This window comes from Pecten maximus, chromosome 16, assembly GCF_902652985.1.
Source record: "Pecten maximus chromosome 16, xPecMax1.1, whole genome shotgun sequence".
In the NCBI taxonomy this organism is placed as follows: Eukaryota; Metazoa; Mollusca; class Bivalvia; order Pectinida; family Pectinidae; genus Pecten; species Pecten maximus.
The window spans coordinates 24,380,312-24,398,505 of NC_047030.1; the positions used below are offsets into that span (position 1 = coordinate 24,380,312).

General features: G+C 36.0%; 1 protein-coding gene across 1 annotated transcript; it reads right to left on the reverse strand.

Annotated features, from left to right (window-relative positions):
• Nucleotides 1–451: 451 nt before the first annotated feature.
• On the reverse strand, nucleotides 452–4,591 carry LOC117314797. The gene is made up of 3 exons (XM_033868901.1): nucleotides 3,583–4,591; nucleotides 2,783–2,971; nucleotides 452–714 (listed from the first exon to the last, which is right to left on the reverse strand). The coding sequence occupies exons 1-3, from the start codon at nucleotides 3,809–3,811 to the stop codon at nucleotides 521–523; spliced, it is 612 nt and encodes a 203-aa protein (XP_033724792.1). The 5' UTR covers nucleotides 3,812–4,591; the 3' UTR covers nucleotides 452–520.
• Between the last annotated feature and the right edge of the window lie 13,603 nt (nucleotides 4,592–18,194).

An 18,194-nucleotide genomic window follows, 5' to 3' on the forward strand; every position in this document is an offset into this window, starting at 1 on the left:
AGGATTTTCGAAAGGGCGGGGTGGGGGTGGTGGGGGTCGAGTAATTTAGTAATAATGCGAGCGCCGTAGGCGCGAGACGATTTTTTTTTTTGCGGGGTCCGAGGGGCCGCCCAGCGGGTCCAGGGCAGCGCCCTGATATCGGTTCAAGGGGGTCTAAGCCCTCCGCGAAAACTGAATATAGCACATTTCCAATAATTCGGGATCAGGCGCGGATCCAGGAGTTTTCGAAAGGGGGTTCAGTAATTAAGTGATCAAGCGAGCGCCGTAGGCGCGAGCCGATTTTTTTTCCCTTTTTGCGAGAGGTCCGGGGGCCGTCCAGCGGGTCCCAGGGTGGCGAAGCCCCCCTGTAGATCTGCAATCGAAAGGGGGGGGCAGTAATTTAGTGATAAAGCGAGCGCCGTAGGCGCGAGGCGATTTTTTTTTGGTATTTTCAAACCATTCCTAAAAAAATATAGTATTCCACGTCCTAGAGAATGGCATACACCACTTTAACTTCACTCATATCATTGTTTTGTTTGTTTCAGACTGCACATATTAAAAACAACATGGTACTGCAGTCGACACTTGAAAGACCGTTTTGTGTCAGCATGACGCAGTGACCTCGTGCTGGGTCAGGGTTCGAAGGTGACCACAGTGTGATATCGATGACGTCACCATCACTGTGCTGCCATTGTGTCGTGTATTGTCCTGATACGTAGAACCGAAAGTCTTGCTCTACAATAACAGTAAGATAAATGTCAGCCCCAAAAAAGTTTATAATCAGTAAAATGCAACTGTTGATAAACCAAAGAAAAACATTGATGTACAACAAGATCAAACTTCGCAAAGTTATCAGGACAAAAATGTGCGATTTTAAAGGTCATCTACGAAAAATCACTTTTCTGGTGCAATTCAAAAGAAATAATTTGATTTTTTTTGTTTTGTTATAATATTATATACATGTACATATCATGTCTTATCGTGAACCATGCAATTGCTATAATAGTATGTATCATGACTAACCAAAGACGAAGCTTTTGACATGTAATTTGTTAAGTTGTTTGTTTGTTGTTTTTTGGGGGCAAATGCACAAACGGTTATAATGTAAAACAGTAAAAAGTATCTTTTTTCCCCCTTTTTTAAGGTACAAGAAATTGTATTGCCCCAGAACATTTAACAATTTGGACTGCTGCCAGGGTTGAGGCCCTGGATTCAGTATCCTGAAAAATATGTCCTCGTGCAAGAGGGCTCTCATTCATCATCTTACATTCATTTACACATTTCATTCCTTTATTTTCATTCAATGTATTACACACATTCATACACACATATATGCACACCGTCGTTACATAATACATTACACAATACATACATGTACCTGCCCTGGATTCATTACTGCCTAAATAATTTGACTCACTTGATTGCATCTCGCACATTGATTTCGCACATACATACATACATACATACATACATACATACATACATACATACATCATACATACATACATACATACATACATACATACATACATACATACATACATACATACATACATACATACATACATACATACATACATACATACATACATACATACATACATACATACATACATACATACATACATACATACATACATACATACATACATACATACATACATACATACATACATACATACATACATACATACATACATACATACATACATACATACATACATACATACATACATACATCATATGATATTTCGATACTTCAGTCATGATCACCAGCTGTGAGTCAGTCTTGATATGGTCTAGCGTGGAAATCACTTACACTTACCATTACTGACCCACAACCTGTAATCGCACTTGATTGACCCATACCACATACATAATTACATACATACCACACATACATACCATACATGTACATACATACATACATATATACATACACTTCATGATAGTTGGATAGTTCAATCATGATCACCAGCTGTGAGCCAGTCGTGTTATGGTCTAGCGTGGAAATCCACACTTACCATTACTGACCCACAACTTGTAATCGCACTTGATTGACCCATATCACACATACATACACAATACATGCATACATACATACATCATACAAATGTACCTACACAAGTATACAATAAACATACGTGTTGAGTATATTCACCAAATATATCACAACTTTCAATCTCCTTTACTTTCGACACCGCTCTAATTTTCACACCAATTATGATCACTTGTGAATCCACACTTACCACTACTTGGAGGTATTCACAACATCACATAACGTATTACTTAATACATAATAATATGTAAATACACACAGTATATAAATACATATATATTTAACAAGGATGGATAGTATTGCAACAGCAATACAAAGTCCCCTGCCTGAGCTAGAATTGCACCTATTCATTTTTGAAAAATGGATTTTCGAGAAAAAAAATGCGGAATGCACATCAACTACATGTCATACTGATCATGTATACCAAGTTTCGTTAAAATCGGAGTAGTACTTTAGGAGGAGTTGTCCGGACAAGCCTCAACCAATGAGAAGCCGGCGGCCATTTTGAAAAATGAATTTTTGAGAAAAAAATGTGGGATGCACAACTACATGTCATACTGATCATGTATACCAAGTTTCGTTAAAATCGGGGTAGTACTTTAGGAGGAGTTGTCCGGACAACTGTTGCGTGACAGACAGACAGACAGACAGACGGACGGACGGAGGGTAAACCTAAAGTTCCCCCGTTTTTCAAACGGCAGGGGACTAAAAAAGTATCTTAACGTTGTCAGAGCGACCTCTTACTTAATAGGTTATTCTGCTGTATTTCAGTCTGTAGGACGGTTTGGCGGTCCAATGTTCTGACTTTCGCCAGCCAGGATCCCTGGGACACACACCAATCAGATGCACTGGTCTTATTCTGTCTCATTTCAATTACTTTGTAGGAAAAATCCCCAGACTCGGCATGTTTGTATCCCTGACTACGGTCATACACTGCGAACATGAACAAAACAAATGATTTTTAAAAAAAAACTGTTTCACTAGGATCTTTTTCTCGTGAAATATGAACTGTTTAACTAAGATGTTGTTCAATTGGGAAATTAAAAAAACAAATAGTTAAGGAATCTCTTTCATTTAAATGTTGTTCTAGTGAAATACGGCAAACTAGAGGATTTATGAAAACTTTTTTCACTAAGATCTGTTGTAAAATATGAACAGACCAAAGGATATAATAAAGAATTTTTCTGTGAAGTTGTTCCAGTGAAATATAAACAAACCAAAAGATTTATGAAAATTGTTTCACTAAGATATTGTAGTGAAACATGAACGAACTAAAGGATCTTAGACAATTGTTTTATTATTATCTTGTTCCAGTGAAATATGAATTAACCAGAGGATTTATGAAAACTATTTCGCTATGATCTTTTTGCAGTGAAATATGAACAAACCAAAAGATATAAGAAAATAACACGACTGTCATTGACATGATTACATTTTTCTTTTTGTTTCAAAAACTTTCTTCAGGGGGAAAGAGACATCAGTATAACAGTGTCAAAAACACTGGGCTCTTCGTAGAGAGTATTTGCTCGTTAAAATAACCCTACCTGTATTGTAGTAGTAGGGTACTTCGTCCCTAGAGTGCGTGGTTTTCCTGATGGAGGGATAGCCCTGACAGATTTGTCTTACCCTATCAAACGCGAATGACACACATCCATTCACGCTGTGACAGGTGATACAACATTGCAGTAAGTCAGCGCCATATGGCTGGAGGTTGATAAGCTTGCCCAAGTTCGAGATGGTTCGTATCGAGGCAAGGGCGTATCGACTTTGCATCGTCTCACCAACTGCAACATATACAAGTTAAAGAACGAAACAGCGACGGGTTCAGAGTATCAACTAACAGAAACCACAAGAGTCTGTAAGTGTCCTGTAAAAACGCATATGCATAATTGATCTTATCAGAAACATGCACTTTAGTGATATCATACTAAAGGTAAATGTATAAAAAGTCGAGTGATCGGCACGAAAGAGAATATATACATTATGTAAGCACTAATGAGGTATAATCTGTATGGGTCATCAAAGGATAGTATCAAAGACACACACGATATCAGCAAATTCAAAACAAAGTTTAGAGTTAGATACGGTTGAGTACAAGCTAAAATGGCTTCAGTGGCTTTGTACTACGAAGCTGCTTCCTCCTTCTAGGAGTCATCAGTAATGCTTAAGACCTAAAATGCTCATAGTAGGCGAAAAGTAATGACGTGTGCGTCACCCCAAACGTACTAATTCCTTAATGTAATATACTTATCATCTTTATGCTTAAATCATGAGGTACATAGCAGAAAACAAGCTATCAAAGAGATACTGGTTTAGAATCAGAATTGATTTTAAAATGACAAGATAAGCACGTTATCATTCTTAATAACAAAAGTTCATTTTATTCGTATCAAATGAAATCCTAACCTACCTTCCGGTAGATGTTTACATCCACCAAGGTCGAATCTAAGACACGGTCGATTCACCCATGACCTAGCGTTGATCCGGAAGTACTTGGCTGTGATTGGGGGACTGACGTCACTTCTAACAACGGTGCTTTTGTCAGTATTCCCGATAAACAACTGAAATGTTACGTGAATACATAAGCGTTCCAAATCAACCATTACTAATATAAAGAATAATATAAGAGTGTTGTTAACGGAGCAGGAGACGCCTGCCTCCTTGGATAATCTGGTCTTATTCTCCTTGTATATTTTCAAAGGAATCCATGTAAACCTATCTTTTTGTTACTATTTCGCCCTAGTTTATTTTGATTTTGATATGAAAATATAGTTTCGTTATTGTTGTTTTATTAACCTATCAAACTGATTAATTATTTCAATATCTAGGAATAGTTAATTTACCTCAATTTTGTTGTTTTACATTGGGCATCCCCGTACGCCATAAATGTGGACAAAATACCCATACAAGGTAGTGAAGTTGATTTTAAGGTTGTTTTTATTGGTATGTCGGTTTCCTTTGTTGTTTTTGTTTATTAAGATGTTTTATGCACTTTACCTTTCAAAAACTTATTCTGATTTCATATAATTGATGTATGAACAGCATGCTATTTATATACATTTGTATGTTGATAAACGTGTGGTTAATTGTAACATACTAAATCGAAATGGATGATAGAAATAAAAATGATAAATTTTCCCTAAGTTGAACAGAGCAAGTACATATATGTATCGGTAGTTTCCGTAATAGCATTACCTTAAGTTTATTGTCAGACGCCAGTACAGTTGTCCAGGAAACATTGTCTTTACTGTATTTCAAATAAAACTCCTTTACCCATTGTTCAACGTCACCACGGCCTTGTAGCGATACTGAATCAACGGTCGCCTCCGTTTCTAGTTCTACCTGTAAAAGAGCATAAGTGTATCACATTAGAAGTTGTAATGATTCAAATAGTATCGGAGTAAGATAGCTTTGTTACTAGGTAATTGTTAATATTTGCGAGGATTTAAATTCTCAAAATCGCTGTCATTAAAAAAAGCGCGAATATAAAAACTCATTGAATATTTATAAAGAAAAACATGGATAAGTCGAAGTCGACGGCACCAAGTAAAATATTCGACTTATCCGGTGGTTCGACGTAACCGTGTTTATATGTACGGAATATACAAAGACATAAATGACCCAAATCCATCGGTTGTTTACCATACACGTGTCCGATAACATTGTGCGACAAAGCAATATATGAAAGACAACACTTTACATCAATGAATTTTTGATCAGTTAAACAATCGTCTGACTAGCACTGGTCAGGTCATACACGTGAATACACACGCAGATACATGTTGTGTAAACAATTTGTATAAAACATACATTATAATATTATTCCATCTATAAGTAATCTAAGGATGGACATTTCCTTGCCCATGGATATATTTTATTTAAGAAATTCATTAGGTATTGCATCTATTGATGCACAAACTTTCTAACAAAAACAAATGTAGCAAATAAGATACGTCGATGTCCGTTTGGTATAACATTAAAACATTACTGGCATGTAATTGGAGGCGAAGATGAAATTAAATCAAAACAATCGTAAAACTTAAGGCCTCTAAAAATCAAAAATCACAAAAATAATTTTAAGAGTCCTAAACATGTTTTATTTGCGAATCATTGACAAAAAAGTAGCAATGATAATTTCGATGAATAGATTTTTCAGCATTCTATAAATATGAATATATATGCAGCTTGGTTTCAATGTTAACCATAAACGAATTCAAATACACATACACATACACATTTGTCCTCATCGGATGTATTCGACTTAAGCATGTGCACACAAATGTTTGCTGCAGAATGTTTGTAAGTCGGTGTTGCGCGAAATTTATTACCCGCGAACTAGTTGCGCCTGCGACAACCGCGAAATATTAACCCCCTGAAATTTAACAACTATACAGATCACTATCTCAAAATATATCTATGTAAATACATTTTTACCGTTAAATGCATGAAATTGTATCATTACAATAATCCACTATTCATCGCTAAATTTCAATTTTCCATTATGATAAGTTAACCAGTGAAAATACAGAAAATCGAGTCAAAATTGATTTACTTGTATGTATGAGTTAGTGTCTGCGATTTCCGAACACCATCCCGAAGAGCTTTCGTAGTTATGTTTTTCATAATACAGCCGTGCATTATCAGGACTGAAGTCCCCTTCCCCTGAATACGAGCTGGAGGCTGTAAATGATTCATTCGGAACACCAGAGAATCCCGACAAAAGGTATTCGGAACAAATCTTTGTCGTACCTGGAAGGAAAACAAGTAATTTTTGAACATCTATGATACGATATATCATATATGCATATTGTGTTGAAAAAAAAAATGAAAAAAATGACTATTTCACAGGATCGTACTAAAACCACATTAAGATGTTTCCTAAACTCATTACTGATTACAATATATAAAAGCTTTGCGTTAAGGATCGTTTATGAAAACTGTTACGCGCACATTTATCTTAGCAACATTTTATCAGGAATGGAAAAATCCAGGAGCAGCAGCCTTTAATGTAAATTCAGTAAGAGTTGCAGTAAATGTCCACCAATGAAGATACGTTTAAGAGTTTACTGTGTTGTCACCCACAAAACGTTTGGCGATTCAGAAAGGAAATTATGTAAATAGAGGGCCTGCATATATCACTGGATATTTCAGTAATCATAACAGAATACTATCATATAAGTTAACCGTTTTCTATGTTTGAGCTGCTTCTTCCAACAGTTTTTCACATGAAATTTGGGCCGAATCCCGTCGTTTTTTAAAAGAAATAAAGTATTTAAAAATGTTTTGCTATATATCCACAATTGGGTACTCTAGATCTCCAACCTCAAGGTGATTGACGTCTTTTGTTTATATAATTTTTCTACTTTGCCGAATAATACCACAGACTTCATTTTATCATAATCAGTCATTCAGGACTAGAAGCGATTGATAAAAAAACATATCTCAATTTCCTCTATTGGGCCCGTCCGTCCGGCCCTTGGGAAGCAACAACCTCTCTTTGTATCTCTATTGCATACGTATGCTCTAGACCAGGTTTCATCCAAAATCGATCCAGGGTTTCAGGGCAAGTAGCGATTTAAAGGAAATGTTGACGGACGATGGATGAACAATGCTAAGACCAACTGCTTACTGTCTAATGCTTGCTGGTCACTGTTACTACATGCTGCCTACTGTTTACTGCCTATTGTCAACTGCTTACTGCGTACTGCTGCAGGCTATTGTTTGATACTTACTGTCTATTTTCTACTGCATAGTGCCTACTGCTTACTGCTTCCTGATTACCACTGAATGCCTACTCCTTACTAAATACTGCATACTGCATATTGCTTACTGCCAACTTTCTACTGATTATTTCCAACACTGCATTATTCATTTAGTACTAACTGCTTACTATCATAAAAACAGAAACTCTGTACCTGTACTCTCCATTAGGAATAGGATAGTTGACAGTAGGCATTATTAGTTGACAGTAAGCAGTACTCAGTTAACTGCAAGCAGAATACAGTACGCAGTAAACATTCAGCAGTAGGCAGTAAGCAGTCGATAGTTGACAGTAGACAGTAAGTAGTAGGCAGCAAGCAGTCGATAGTTGACAGTAGACAGTAAGTAGTAGACAGCAAGCAGTCGATAGTTGACAGTAGACAGTAAGTAGTAGACAGCAAGCAGTAGATAGTTGACAGTAGAGAGTAAGTAGTAGATAGCAAGCAGTCGATAGTTGACAGTAGAGAGTAAGTAGTAGATAGCAAGTAGTAGATAGTTGACAGTAGACAGTAAGTAGTAGACAGCAAGCAGTAGATAGTTGACAGTAGAGAGTAAGTAGTAGACAGCAAGCAGTCGATAGTTGACAGTAGACAGTAAGTAGTAGATAGCAAGTAGTAGATAGTTGACAGTAGACAGTAAGTAGTAGACAGCAAGCAGTCGATAGTTGACAGTAGACAGTAAGTAGTAGACAGCAAGCAGTAGATAGTTGACAGTAGACAGTAAGTAGTAGACAGCAAGCAGTCGATAGTTGACAGTAGACAGTAAGTAGTAGACAGCAAGCAGTCGATAGTTGACAGTAGACAGTAAGTAGTAGGCAGCAAGCAGTCGATAGTTGACAGTAGACAGTAAGTAGTAGGCAGCAAGCAGTCGATAGTTGACAGTAGACAGTAAGTAGTAGACAGCAAGCAGTCGATAGTTGACAGTAGACAGTAAGTAGTAGATAGCAAGCAGTCGATAGTTGACAGTAGACAGTAAGTAGTAGACAGCAAGCAGTAGATAGTTGACAGTAGACAGTAAGTAGTAGGCAGTTAGCAGTCGATAGTGGACAGTAGATAGTAAGCAGCAGACAATAAATAGTAGATAGAAGACAATCGATAGTAGGCAATAGGTAGTAAGTAGTAGATAATAGACAATGGACTGCAAACAGTAGGCAGTAGACAAAAAGGTAGTAGGTAGTAAGTAGTAGACACTAATACGTAGATAATAGACAGTAAGTACACAGTTAACAGTAGATAGTAAACAGCAGATGATATAGGCTTAAGTCTGATGATCAATCCAATTGTTGATCAATAAAATATGTTGAAATGAAATAGTAGACAGAAGAGGGTCAGCAGACGATAGTAGACATTTAGCAGTGCGCAGTAGGCAGTTGGCAGTAATAAAAGAAGAATGTAATGGTATATAGCTGGCAGTACACAGTATAGCTGGTAATAGGCAGTCGAGAATTATTAGTAAATAATTATGTGTTTAGATAAATACATTATTTAATCATTTTATCGTGCATTTTCTATTTACACATGCACAGTTAATCAAAAGCTTATTGTCTACTTTTTCAATACTGTTAATGAGGTTTAACATTTTCACAAGAATGTAAGCACTTTCCGTTGGCCTCTTATCGGTTTCAGAAGTATCGATTTTAGGTAATAGGGTGCGCTAGGACGATTTATATAGTGAGTGATAATGTTCATACTTCGGTATTGGAGCTCTTCAGTATTTGAAGTATCAATGTCCGCATAGAAACGAACAGATGTTGATAAACGAATACAATGGAAAGGGTTAGATACCAGTTCAATTAATTATTTACAAACGATTTCCAAAGGCATGCGGTATGGTGTTTTCGGTTGTAGTTGTAAAAGCACCGTCCTTGTCGTTGCCATGACAACCGATCCAAACTGAGATCACGAATAACTTGACAAAGTGACAGTTTTATGCGCGACATGCCGTTTTTTTGTAATTAAAATTACAATCATACCTCGTATAGATTGATGTTGTGATATTAAATGTGATAATTTTAAACATAAGAAGAATGAAGACTTCGTGTCAGTCAGTGCAGCACAATACAGGACATAGTTATTAATTAAATTAGTTATTTACTTTGATTTCCAAAGGCATAAGGTATCTGATCAATTTTACCAACAACACAAAATGAAGCGTTCGTGTCAGGTAATGCAGACACAATGCGGGAGCCGTAAACAATGTGACGGAATGAACTTGCAACAATGTATATTTTACACGAATGCACTAATGAGCAACAAAATGGGACGCAACATTAACCCTTATGCGCAATATACGAATGAAATACTGAGATACTGAGGTACTGCGTCTGTGAATCAATGTATCACATGATCACAGAATCAATATCCATTTAGAGACGAAAAATTAATATCACTGTACTCATGAAAACTTCATATGGTCGAAGGTGCAATTTTATCTATACCTACAAATCAACATTAAAATGAAGTATTCATATGATCTAGATAATGTATCTAGATAGACTGTTTGTCTTTATGATCATGTCAGGATATCGTGCCGATCATCGCTGCACCATTGAAACGTTCTTTCCAAGAACGTGGATGTAGTTCAGTGGTATAAGCTGGAGGTATTCATGTCTAGACGACTTGGTGCAAGTGTAAGGTGTAAGTCTACCTTAAAGCTGAGGACGTAAGATCGTGTATATATATATTATAATCATACATACCTGTGCGTATAAAGTCTACATCAAAGTTCGTATGATATTCAATACAATTGGATACGTATCAATTACTATAGGTATCAAGTCTACAACAACCTTATTATGTATGATTGAAGATAAATTATATACTTACCTGAAGCAGGATGGATCAGTAGGAAACTCGCTGGTACAAAGAAGAAGAAGGACAAACACATCCTCGTTATATGTTTACCGTTCTTCCGTGTCATATTGTTCGCATTGTTCTTCTGTAAAGAAAAATATTGAAAGGGAGGCTGTTAGGTATACACGCTCTACCACAATGTGTGGATGTTATTAAACTCCAAAGGCATGACACAATCATTACAAATGTTGAATTTCATTCATTTATACCACACGTGGAATAAACATTAAACACGTTTTGATTGGCTGATACTGTAAGCTTTGACCGGAACTACTTTTCTAATCACGTGATTCAATATGAGATGTGCAGAATGTATACGTCTTCCGCCTATACAAATATTACCAATACGGACAGTGTGTGGTTCAAGTTACAGACATAATTAAGCATGCAGACAGGCAAAGGAGTACAATCAGTGCTTTTTTCTTAAAGAGATATAGATTTTGGTTTCGATCTATATAAAATCGTACTAGCTTCTGGTCAATTGTCAACAGAGCCACGTACAGGTTTAACATGATACTGTTTTGTGTGTCGGTCTTGATATCAATGCCAATAGCAGTTATCAATTAACTTTTAACCCTAAAAGATGACGTCGTTAGGTCGCGTTAAACCTCATCATCCCCCAACCTAAGAATATCTGAAACATCAAAACGTATGATGACTCCCTGGCCAATTTTGACATTGATGATTTCATAAACAACGAGTTTAACAAAAACACTAGAAAGAAAACAGACTGTGACGTCAATATAGTCGACAAGTATTTTCAACCTAAACACATTTTAATTTAGTTTTCACTTGTACATACACCTAAAATAATTGAAAGTGCTTAAATGACGATGATGATAAGTGAAATAAATGACGAGCTGAAAATGAAAATATCGCAAACCTTTAAAGACATAGATGCCTCACTATAAGCCAATTTTGCAAATCAAACCAACCACATATTCACTTCAAGGAATAAAAACAGATATGTCTTTGATTGCTATTTGTGAAGACTTAATGATGGATTAATGAAAAAGAGTAATATATTACTCAAGTGACAGTGAATGAAAACAATTTGGCGGGAAACACGCTTTGGTGAACAAGGAAAACGATAATGCTTCAGAAAGGTTTTGTGATAGAAATTAGATAGTATTCTTATATTTATTTCTGTTAATTTATTATTTTGAAGATAATAAATTCATCTGTATTTGTTATGGTGTGCAATAAACCATATCATTTGGAGATATTTTGTAAACGTCAGTTTTGCATATTATTTCGTGGCATTTCACTACCTAACATACCCTTATGGCCCAGCCGATAACGTAAACAGAACATACGTGGTCACAAAAGACGTTGGTACCTTCTCACAATAGCTTTTCTATTGTGTTAAAAACACAAACTCATGGTGGTTATATATGGTATTTTTTAAATTCTCGTTAGTTATATTTCGAATGTTTGAAAAATAACTAACGAGAGTAAAAGAAATATCATTTACTTTTTCTTACAAAAAATGTATTAAAGGGCACCAACGCTAAAATGGTATCTTATTTACACTGCCAACTGATTTTTTTTAAGGGGGGGAGGTGGCAGCGTCACTAAAATAATTGCATGCGGAATCGTGTATAAAATATATATTGTGGCAGAAACTCATAGATGTAGAAAGGTGATTAATTTTATAATTAAAACGCATCATAGATAAGTTTCCTCATATATATTGTATCATTGATTGATTATCCTTGATATTTCCACATTGTTGTTAACTAGCATCACTGACGAGTTCCAGAAGGACGGTTTAGATAAATACCAAATATATTATTAAATACAATATTACGGCGTCGTGATATCCGCCCCGGTACTTTCTACACGTCATTTACGTTGCTAGGTAGTAGGCGGCATCGGCCGATTTTATCAGTTACCCAGCTAAAGGCAAGCCTGCAAATCCTGAATGTTTGTACACAAAAGGCCAAGAGGTCCTGAATAGCTCCCCTGGATGTTTCAGAAATCACGATAACGTTATATATGTTTACTTACTTCTTGAGCTGCATCTCCCAACAACGGTTCAAAACAGGTGTGAACCAAATCCAGTCATTATTTTTTAAGTGTTAAGTTCTTTGCTTTATTCACTTTATTGGATCCCCTCTCTCCGGCGTCAAGGAAGCCACGCTTAAAACTCTACAACATTGAATCTGCTCTGGTATGATAAAGCTACTGATGCCCCCTGACTAGAAGGAAGTAACATTTCTGTTTTACAAGTTGGATATTATTTGCCTAGTAATGCTCCAGACAAAAATTACGTTACGGACTTGTATACGTCATAAATCACTTGTATAAATCACTTACTTCTATTGTCCGTATTGGACAATCTCCTGCAGCCCGAGAACTCCAAAACCTTATCCCAGTAATACTCAAGACCAATTTTCAGTCGTTTAGGATTAGTAGCTATTCAAAAGAAATGTTGACAGACAACGGGTGATATATAATGGTATAATCTCACCGGTTCTTGAGGACAGGTGAGCTAATAATGGTTTCAAATATTTGTTAGTCTTTTAATCGTAACAAACATATAAATCAACTTGTCTCTCTGTTAAAAACCAGATTTAATATATCTCTCTTATATCAAAACATTTGTGATCACGCTAATTCGTAGCTTATGAAGAATTGCATATTTTCGGTCGAAATAAGTGCTATTTGCCAAAATAAAACTTCGCTTTTCCTGTTCCGGTCACCAAATAACGTGTTAACAAAATGACCACAATAATTAACACATATAATATGTTTGAGCAATAATTGAAACCATTTCATCTGCTTCAACTGGCAATCGTGCTTGGCCGCAATAACACTACTTCATAATATTAATACACGAGCATTGTATAGAAGGAACGCTCTTCGACCATGACACAATCCATCGGAAGAAAACTTGAAATTATTCCTTAAAAGGTAATTCGTTTTTGTTTACTGCTTTTATGTATATTCATGATTTCTATATGCTTTTTTTCACAGTTTTTTACATTGCATTTGACAACACATGATGTAGGGATCAATTATAGTGCTTTACTTTATTATAAAATTGTTTACTAAGAAACTATTTAAAACTACTAAAATGAACCAGTTATGATCTCGACCTTGCACTAAAGAAAATCTTACTAAAATCAGATCACTCAGTGTAATGTTGTTAAGTGTAAGGTATAATCAAAAGTTATATGCGTGGTAAAATTTCATTATATTGATGTTTCACCCAACGCTTAAAAAAATACCTTTCATATATGTAAGTACATAAGAAAGAAAAAAACTTCAGACGGACCTTCAAATCTTAAGATACTGTTAGACAGCCATGACGCGCTTCCTATTCGCCAACAGAAATGTAATGTATTAGAACTTCTAACACATTTGTGTTCTAGTATATTCATACAAAATCTTTGAAAAACAGCTGTCATATAATATTTCAGAAATAGTGACAAGACGGACGTTACAGACGGATGATTCCGGACGAAACCCGGACGACAGGCGAACATGTCATTGCATTCTCATTATCTTCTAATATTATATAAAACATTATATAATATATATATATATACAATTAATCAAATATCATACATCTTAAACGCTAATGATATATCATATTTGTTTCGAAAATATCTTAGAAGATAGTTTTATGCTTATAGAATATATAAGAAATTTTATATAAAAGTCAAGACTTTCATCCTTAAGATATCTCGATAACCCATGTACAATACTAACTACTCTGTAATGTCGACACAAACAATACGAACTAATATCGTCATTAATGAATACAAACAAGTATCGTCACAAACAATACACCTGATATCTTCAACTATTGATACAAACAATATCCTCACAAATATATACAATATCACTTCACGAAGAAAAGCTAACCAACGTTTCACATATGAATTCAAATTAATATCCCCATAAAGAAATACGAACTTAAATCAAATTAATGTCTAATGACCCAGGAACGATTGCATAAAATACAAATTTAGGAGAGAGTGTGAAGTATGAGAAGGATACAATCATGATCTGCTGCCTATCAATTCTGACTTACCTTTCCAAAAGATCCTAGATAGACTTATATGTTTGTATTTTGTTATTCTCTACTTCTCCAGATCTCATTCAAAACATTGAGGAAACCAACACACTGTATACCTTTCTTGGTCTCTTGCACTGGACTAGACGGAAGCACGACACACCGTCTACTTCTTAACACAAGTAGAGGATCAGAAAACGCAATTAAGTTTTGTTCACTGTCGACACCTTTGGGTCTCCTTTACGTTACTATTACCAGTACAGCGGAGACAGCGCTAAACGACACTGAATGTTTTGGGAATGAATCAATAGTTTCTGTAACACGGTAATAAAAGGAGCAGAACACTGATACATACGACAGACCATGGCAGTACCAATGTACTGTGACAAATTGCTGTGAGAAAGTCTACAGGGAATTCGTACGAAAAATGCATGTCCGAAAGGAATTAAAGATATGGTTTTAATCATATTGATTTTTGACAATCTAGAACAATTAGAACAGGTATGTATTATGAACATCTAAGTATAGCACGATATTTGATTTATAGCAAGGAGTAGGCTTTAAGAATGCAAAGTGGTAGAGTCGATCCAACTAGAGACAGTTCGTATAATTACAGGCTTAAGATGGGAAACGAGCCATCATATCTTATATGAATAAACTTTTTTTTAACAACTTATTACAAGAAGAAAATAACATTAAATGTTAATTTCTTTAAAATTGCAATGATAATAATAAAAATCGCTCTCAACTTTGTAACTCAGCCATTTCTACGTTAATTTTTAGTCTTAGTTTTGTTATGTTTAAATTGATCAGAGGTGATAAAACAACCTTAATCAATACGAGGTATAAACGCAGTTTAACGAGAAAAGGGCATGTTGTGCATTAAACTTCAATTTTCATTTTTTGGTACATTAATTATTGCAGCTTGGATCGGCTGTTATGGCAACGACGAGGACGATGGTTTCCCAGAGTGTTGACTCTACAAAATTGCACGTACAACCGAAAACTTCTACACTACATCTTATGTCTTTGGAAATCATATGTCAACAATTGAAATAAAACGATCCTGTTCTGCTACACGTTTGGATACATTTTTGTTTATAAGATCTGAGGAGTTACCTCCCTTTAAGTATTATTTTCATTGTACGTATTTCCTAATATTCAAGGCTTCGTATGCGAGTTACTGCCCTTAGTGGAACTCTTTTTCGTCATTATTGTGAACAGTCGGCCATTACAACGATGAAGCACGTTGTTTTGATTTCTATTGAAATGTAGATATAGGCTTGGTCGAGCCATGAATGTAAGTGTCAAATCAAGCCGAAATAAGGCAAAAATAATGTATGTTTAATTGATGATGTTTAGAACCCCCATGCTTAGATAATTTCCATACTTTTCTGTATTTTGTCTCATACTTGTCGAAGCACATGGCCGCGTGAAGTCATTTCGGCCCAGACACTCGGTACAGTTGTTGCGGCAGTAGCGGATCACTTTGCATACAATCGCTGCACACGATTTTACGTGTTGTTGTTTTGACAGGTATTGTATATCTCCAGAAAGCAAATTTAATTACCTTTCTTGTGATACCAAAAGATCTGAATAGAATTGAACATACGAAATGAAACAAGCAAAACAAGACCTACCGAATTGTCGGCTATAGCGGATCAGTACGTCTATAACGGATCACGTCCCCTTGCGGGCCCCTGGTACGAGTCAAGTCACTTCAGGAGTACCTCAAGGAACCTGCTTGGGCCCCATACTCTTCCTCATATACATCAACGACCTACCAGACTACATCAAACACAGCACTCTCAGACTCTTCGCCGACGATAGCATCATCTACAAGACAATCAACAACATAGACGACGCACACAAATTACAACAAGACATAAACGCAGCAGGACAGTGGGAACAAGACTGGCTAATCAAATTTCACCCAAACAAATGCAATATCATATCCACTTCAAACAAACGCACCAAAACAACATACAACTATAAACTGCACGACCACACACTGCAACAAGTCGACGCCAGCAAATACTTAGGACTCGCACTACAGAAAAATCTCAAATGGGATACACACATCAACAACATCACCGCAAACGCCAACAGATCACTAGGCTTCCTAAAACGCAACCTGAAAATAAACTCACAACATATAAAAAAAACATGCATACAAAGCCCTAGTGAGACCCAAACTGGAATACTGCTCTTCCATATGGGACCCGCACAACACAAACCAAATCAACCAAATAGAAAAAATTCAACGCAGAGCAGCACGATACGTACAAAACAGATACCACAACGCAAGTTCAGTACAAGACATGATGGACAAACTCAACTGGCCCACACTTCAAACACGTAGACTCAAGACCAGACTCATACTATTATACAAAATCATTCACCATCATGTCGCAATAGACCCACACGGCATCATGCACCCAGTAGACCCTAGGACAAGGCAAACACACCCCTACACCTTCAGACACCTATCTGCCACCAATGACACATACAAATACTCCTTCTTCCCACACACAATAACACAATGGAACCTCCTCCCGGTGGCAGCAGTACAATGCACTACACTAGAGATCTTCAAGGCACATATACACAATGCAGCCCTTGATGATCTCAAACACACACCATAAACACACCCTCATAATGTTTTATCTTATAGTTTCCACTAAAAAAATTAATTTAAAAAAAACCCTCTCACTGTAACCAAATCCCTGCACTGTTTTTAATTCTTTTAAAGCATAGTACAATCCTTCTCACAACCGTAATCGTCATTTTTGACGGAGGTTAGTCAACCAAAGAAGAAGAAGAAGAAGTTTGCTTGGATGTGTCAAAACGCAATTTTCGGATGCCAATATACCCCGTCTAATATTAAATCGAAGCTTTTGTTCTGAATATACTAAACACTAGGTGCATAACAACTCAAAAAGATGGCTCTTTACAACTAACAACTTGAACGTCATTTCCCAGGACGATTTAGCGTTATTCAACTTTATGTTGACGACGTCACCGGTGTTAACGTTAGATATATTTTATGGGGAATACCATTTTATAGCTGTAGTAGATCTATCTATACGATATCGGTAATGTGTATTCCATCTCAACAAGTCAAAATTGTAAGCAGGAAACACTGATTGTATCTTTTATCCAAATTAAATACATGGAAATTGAGTGTCATCATGACACTCAATTTCCATGTTTTAATTGACATCCATGGAAAAAATACCGAGCCGTACATGACGGATAGTCTAGTCGTTAGACTGTTCTATTGTCAATTTTCTTATGTTTTCCTGTTTAACTCTGCGAATGAAAACAAAGTGATATAGTAATTACAAATCGGCATAGAGTTTCTTTCACATCTTAGAATAGAAATTAAAATTTTAGTTCACATGAAACTAAGAATTTTATAGGCCTGTTTTTTTTATACTCGAACATGTTTATGGTTTGAAATAACCTGAAACATGTTTAAGCTATTAATATAAACATAAACATGTTCAAGGGTTTTAAA

Coding starts and splice junctions, on each gene's coding strand:
- LOC117314797 (XM_033868901.1), bottom strand. CDS start 3,811: ATGCAAAGTCGATACGCCCTTGCCTCGATACGAACCATCTCGAACTTG. Junction 2,972..3,582: donor ACCCTACTACTACAATACAG/GTAGGGTTATTT, acceptor TCATGTTCGCAG/TGTATGACCGTAGTCAGGGA. Junction 715..2,782: donor ACAGCAGAATAACCTATTAA/GTAAGAGGTCGC, acceptor CTGTTATTGTAG/AGCAAGACTTTCGGTTCTAC.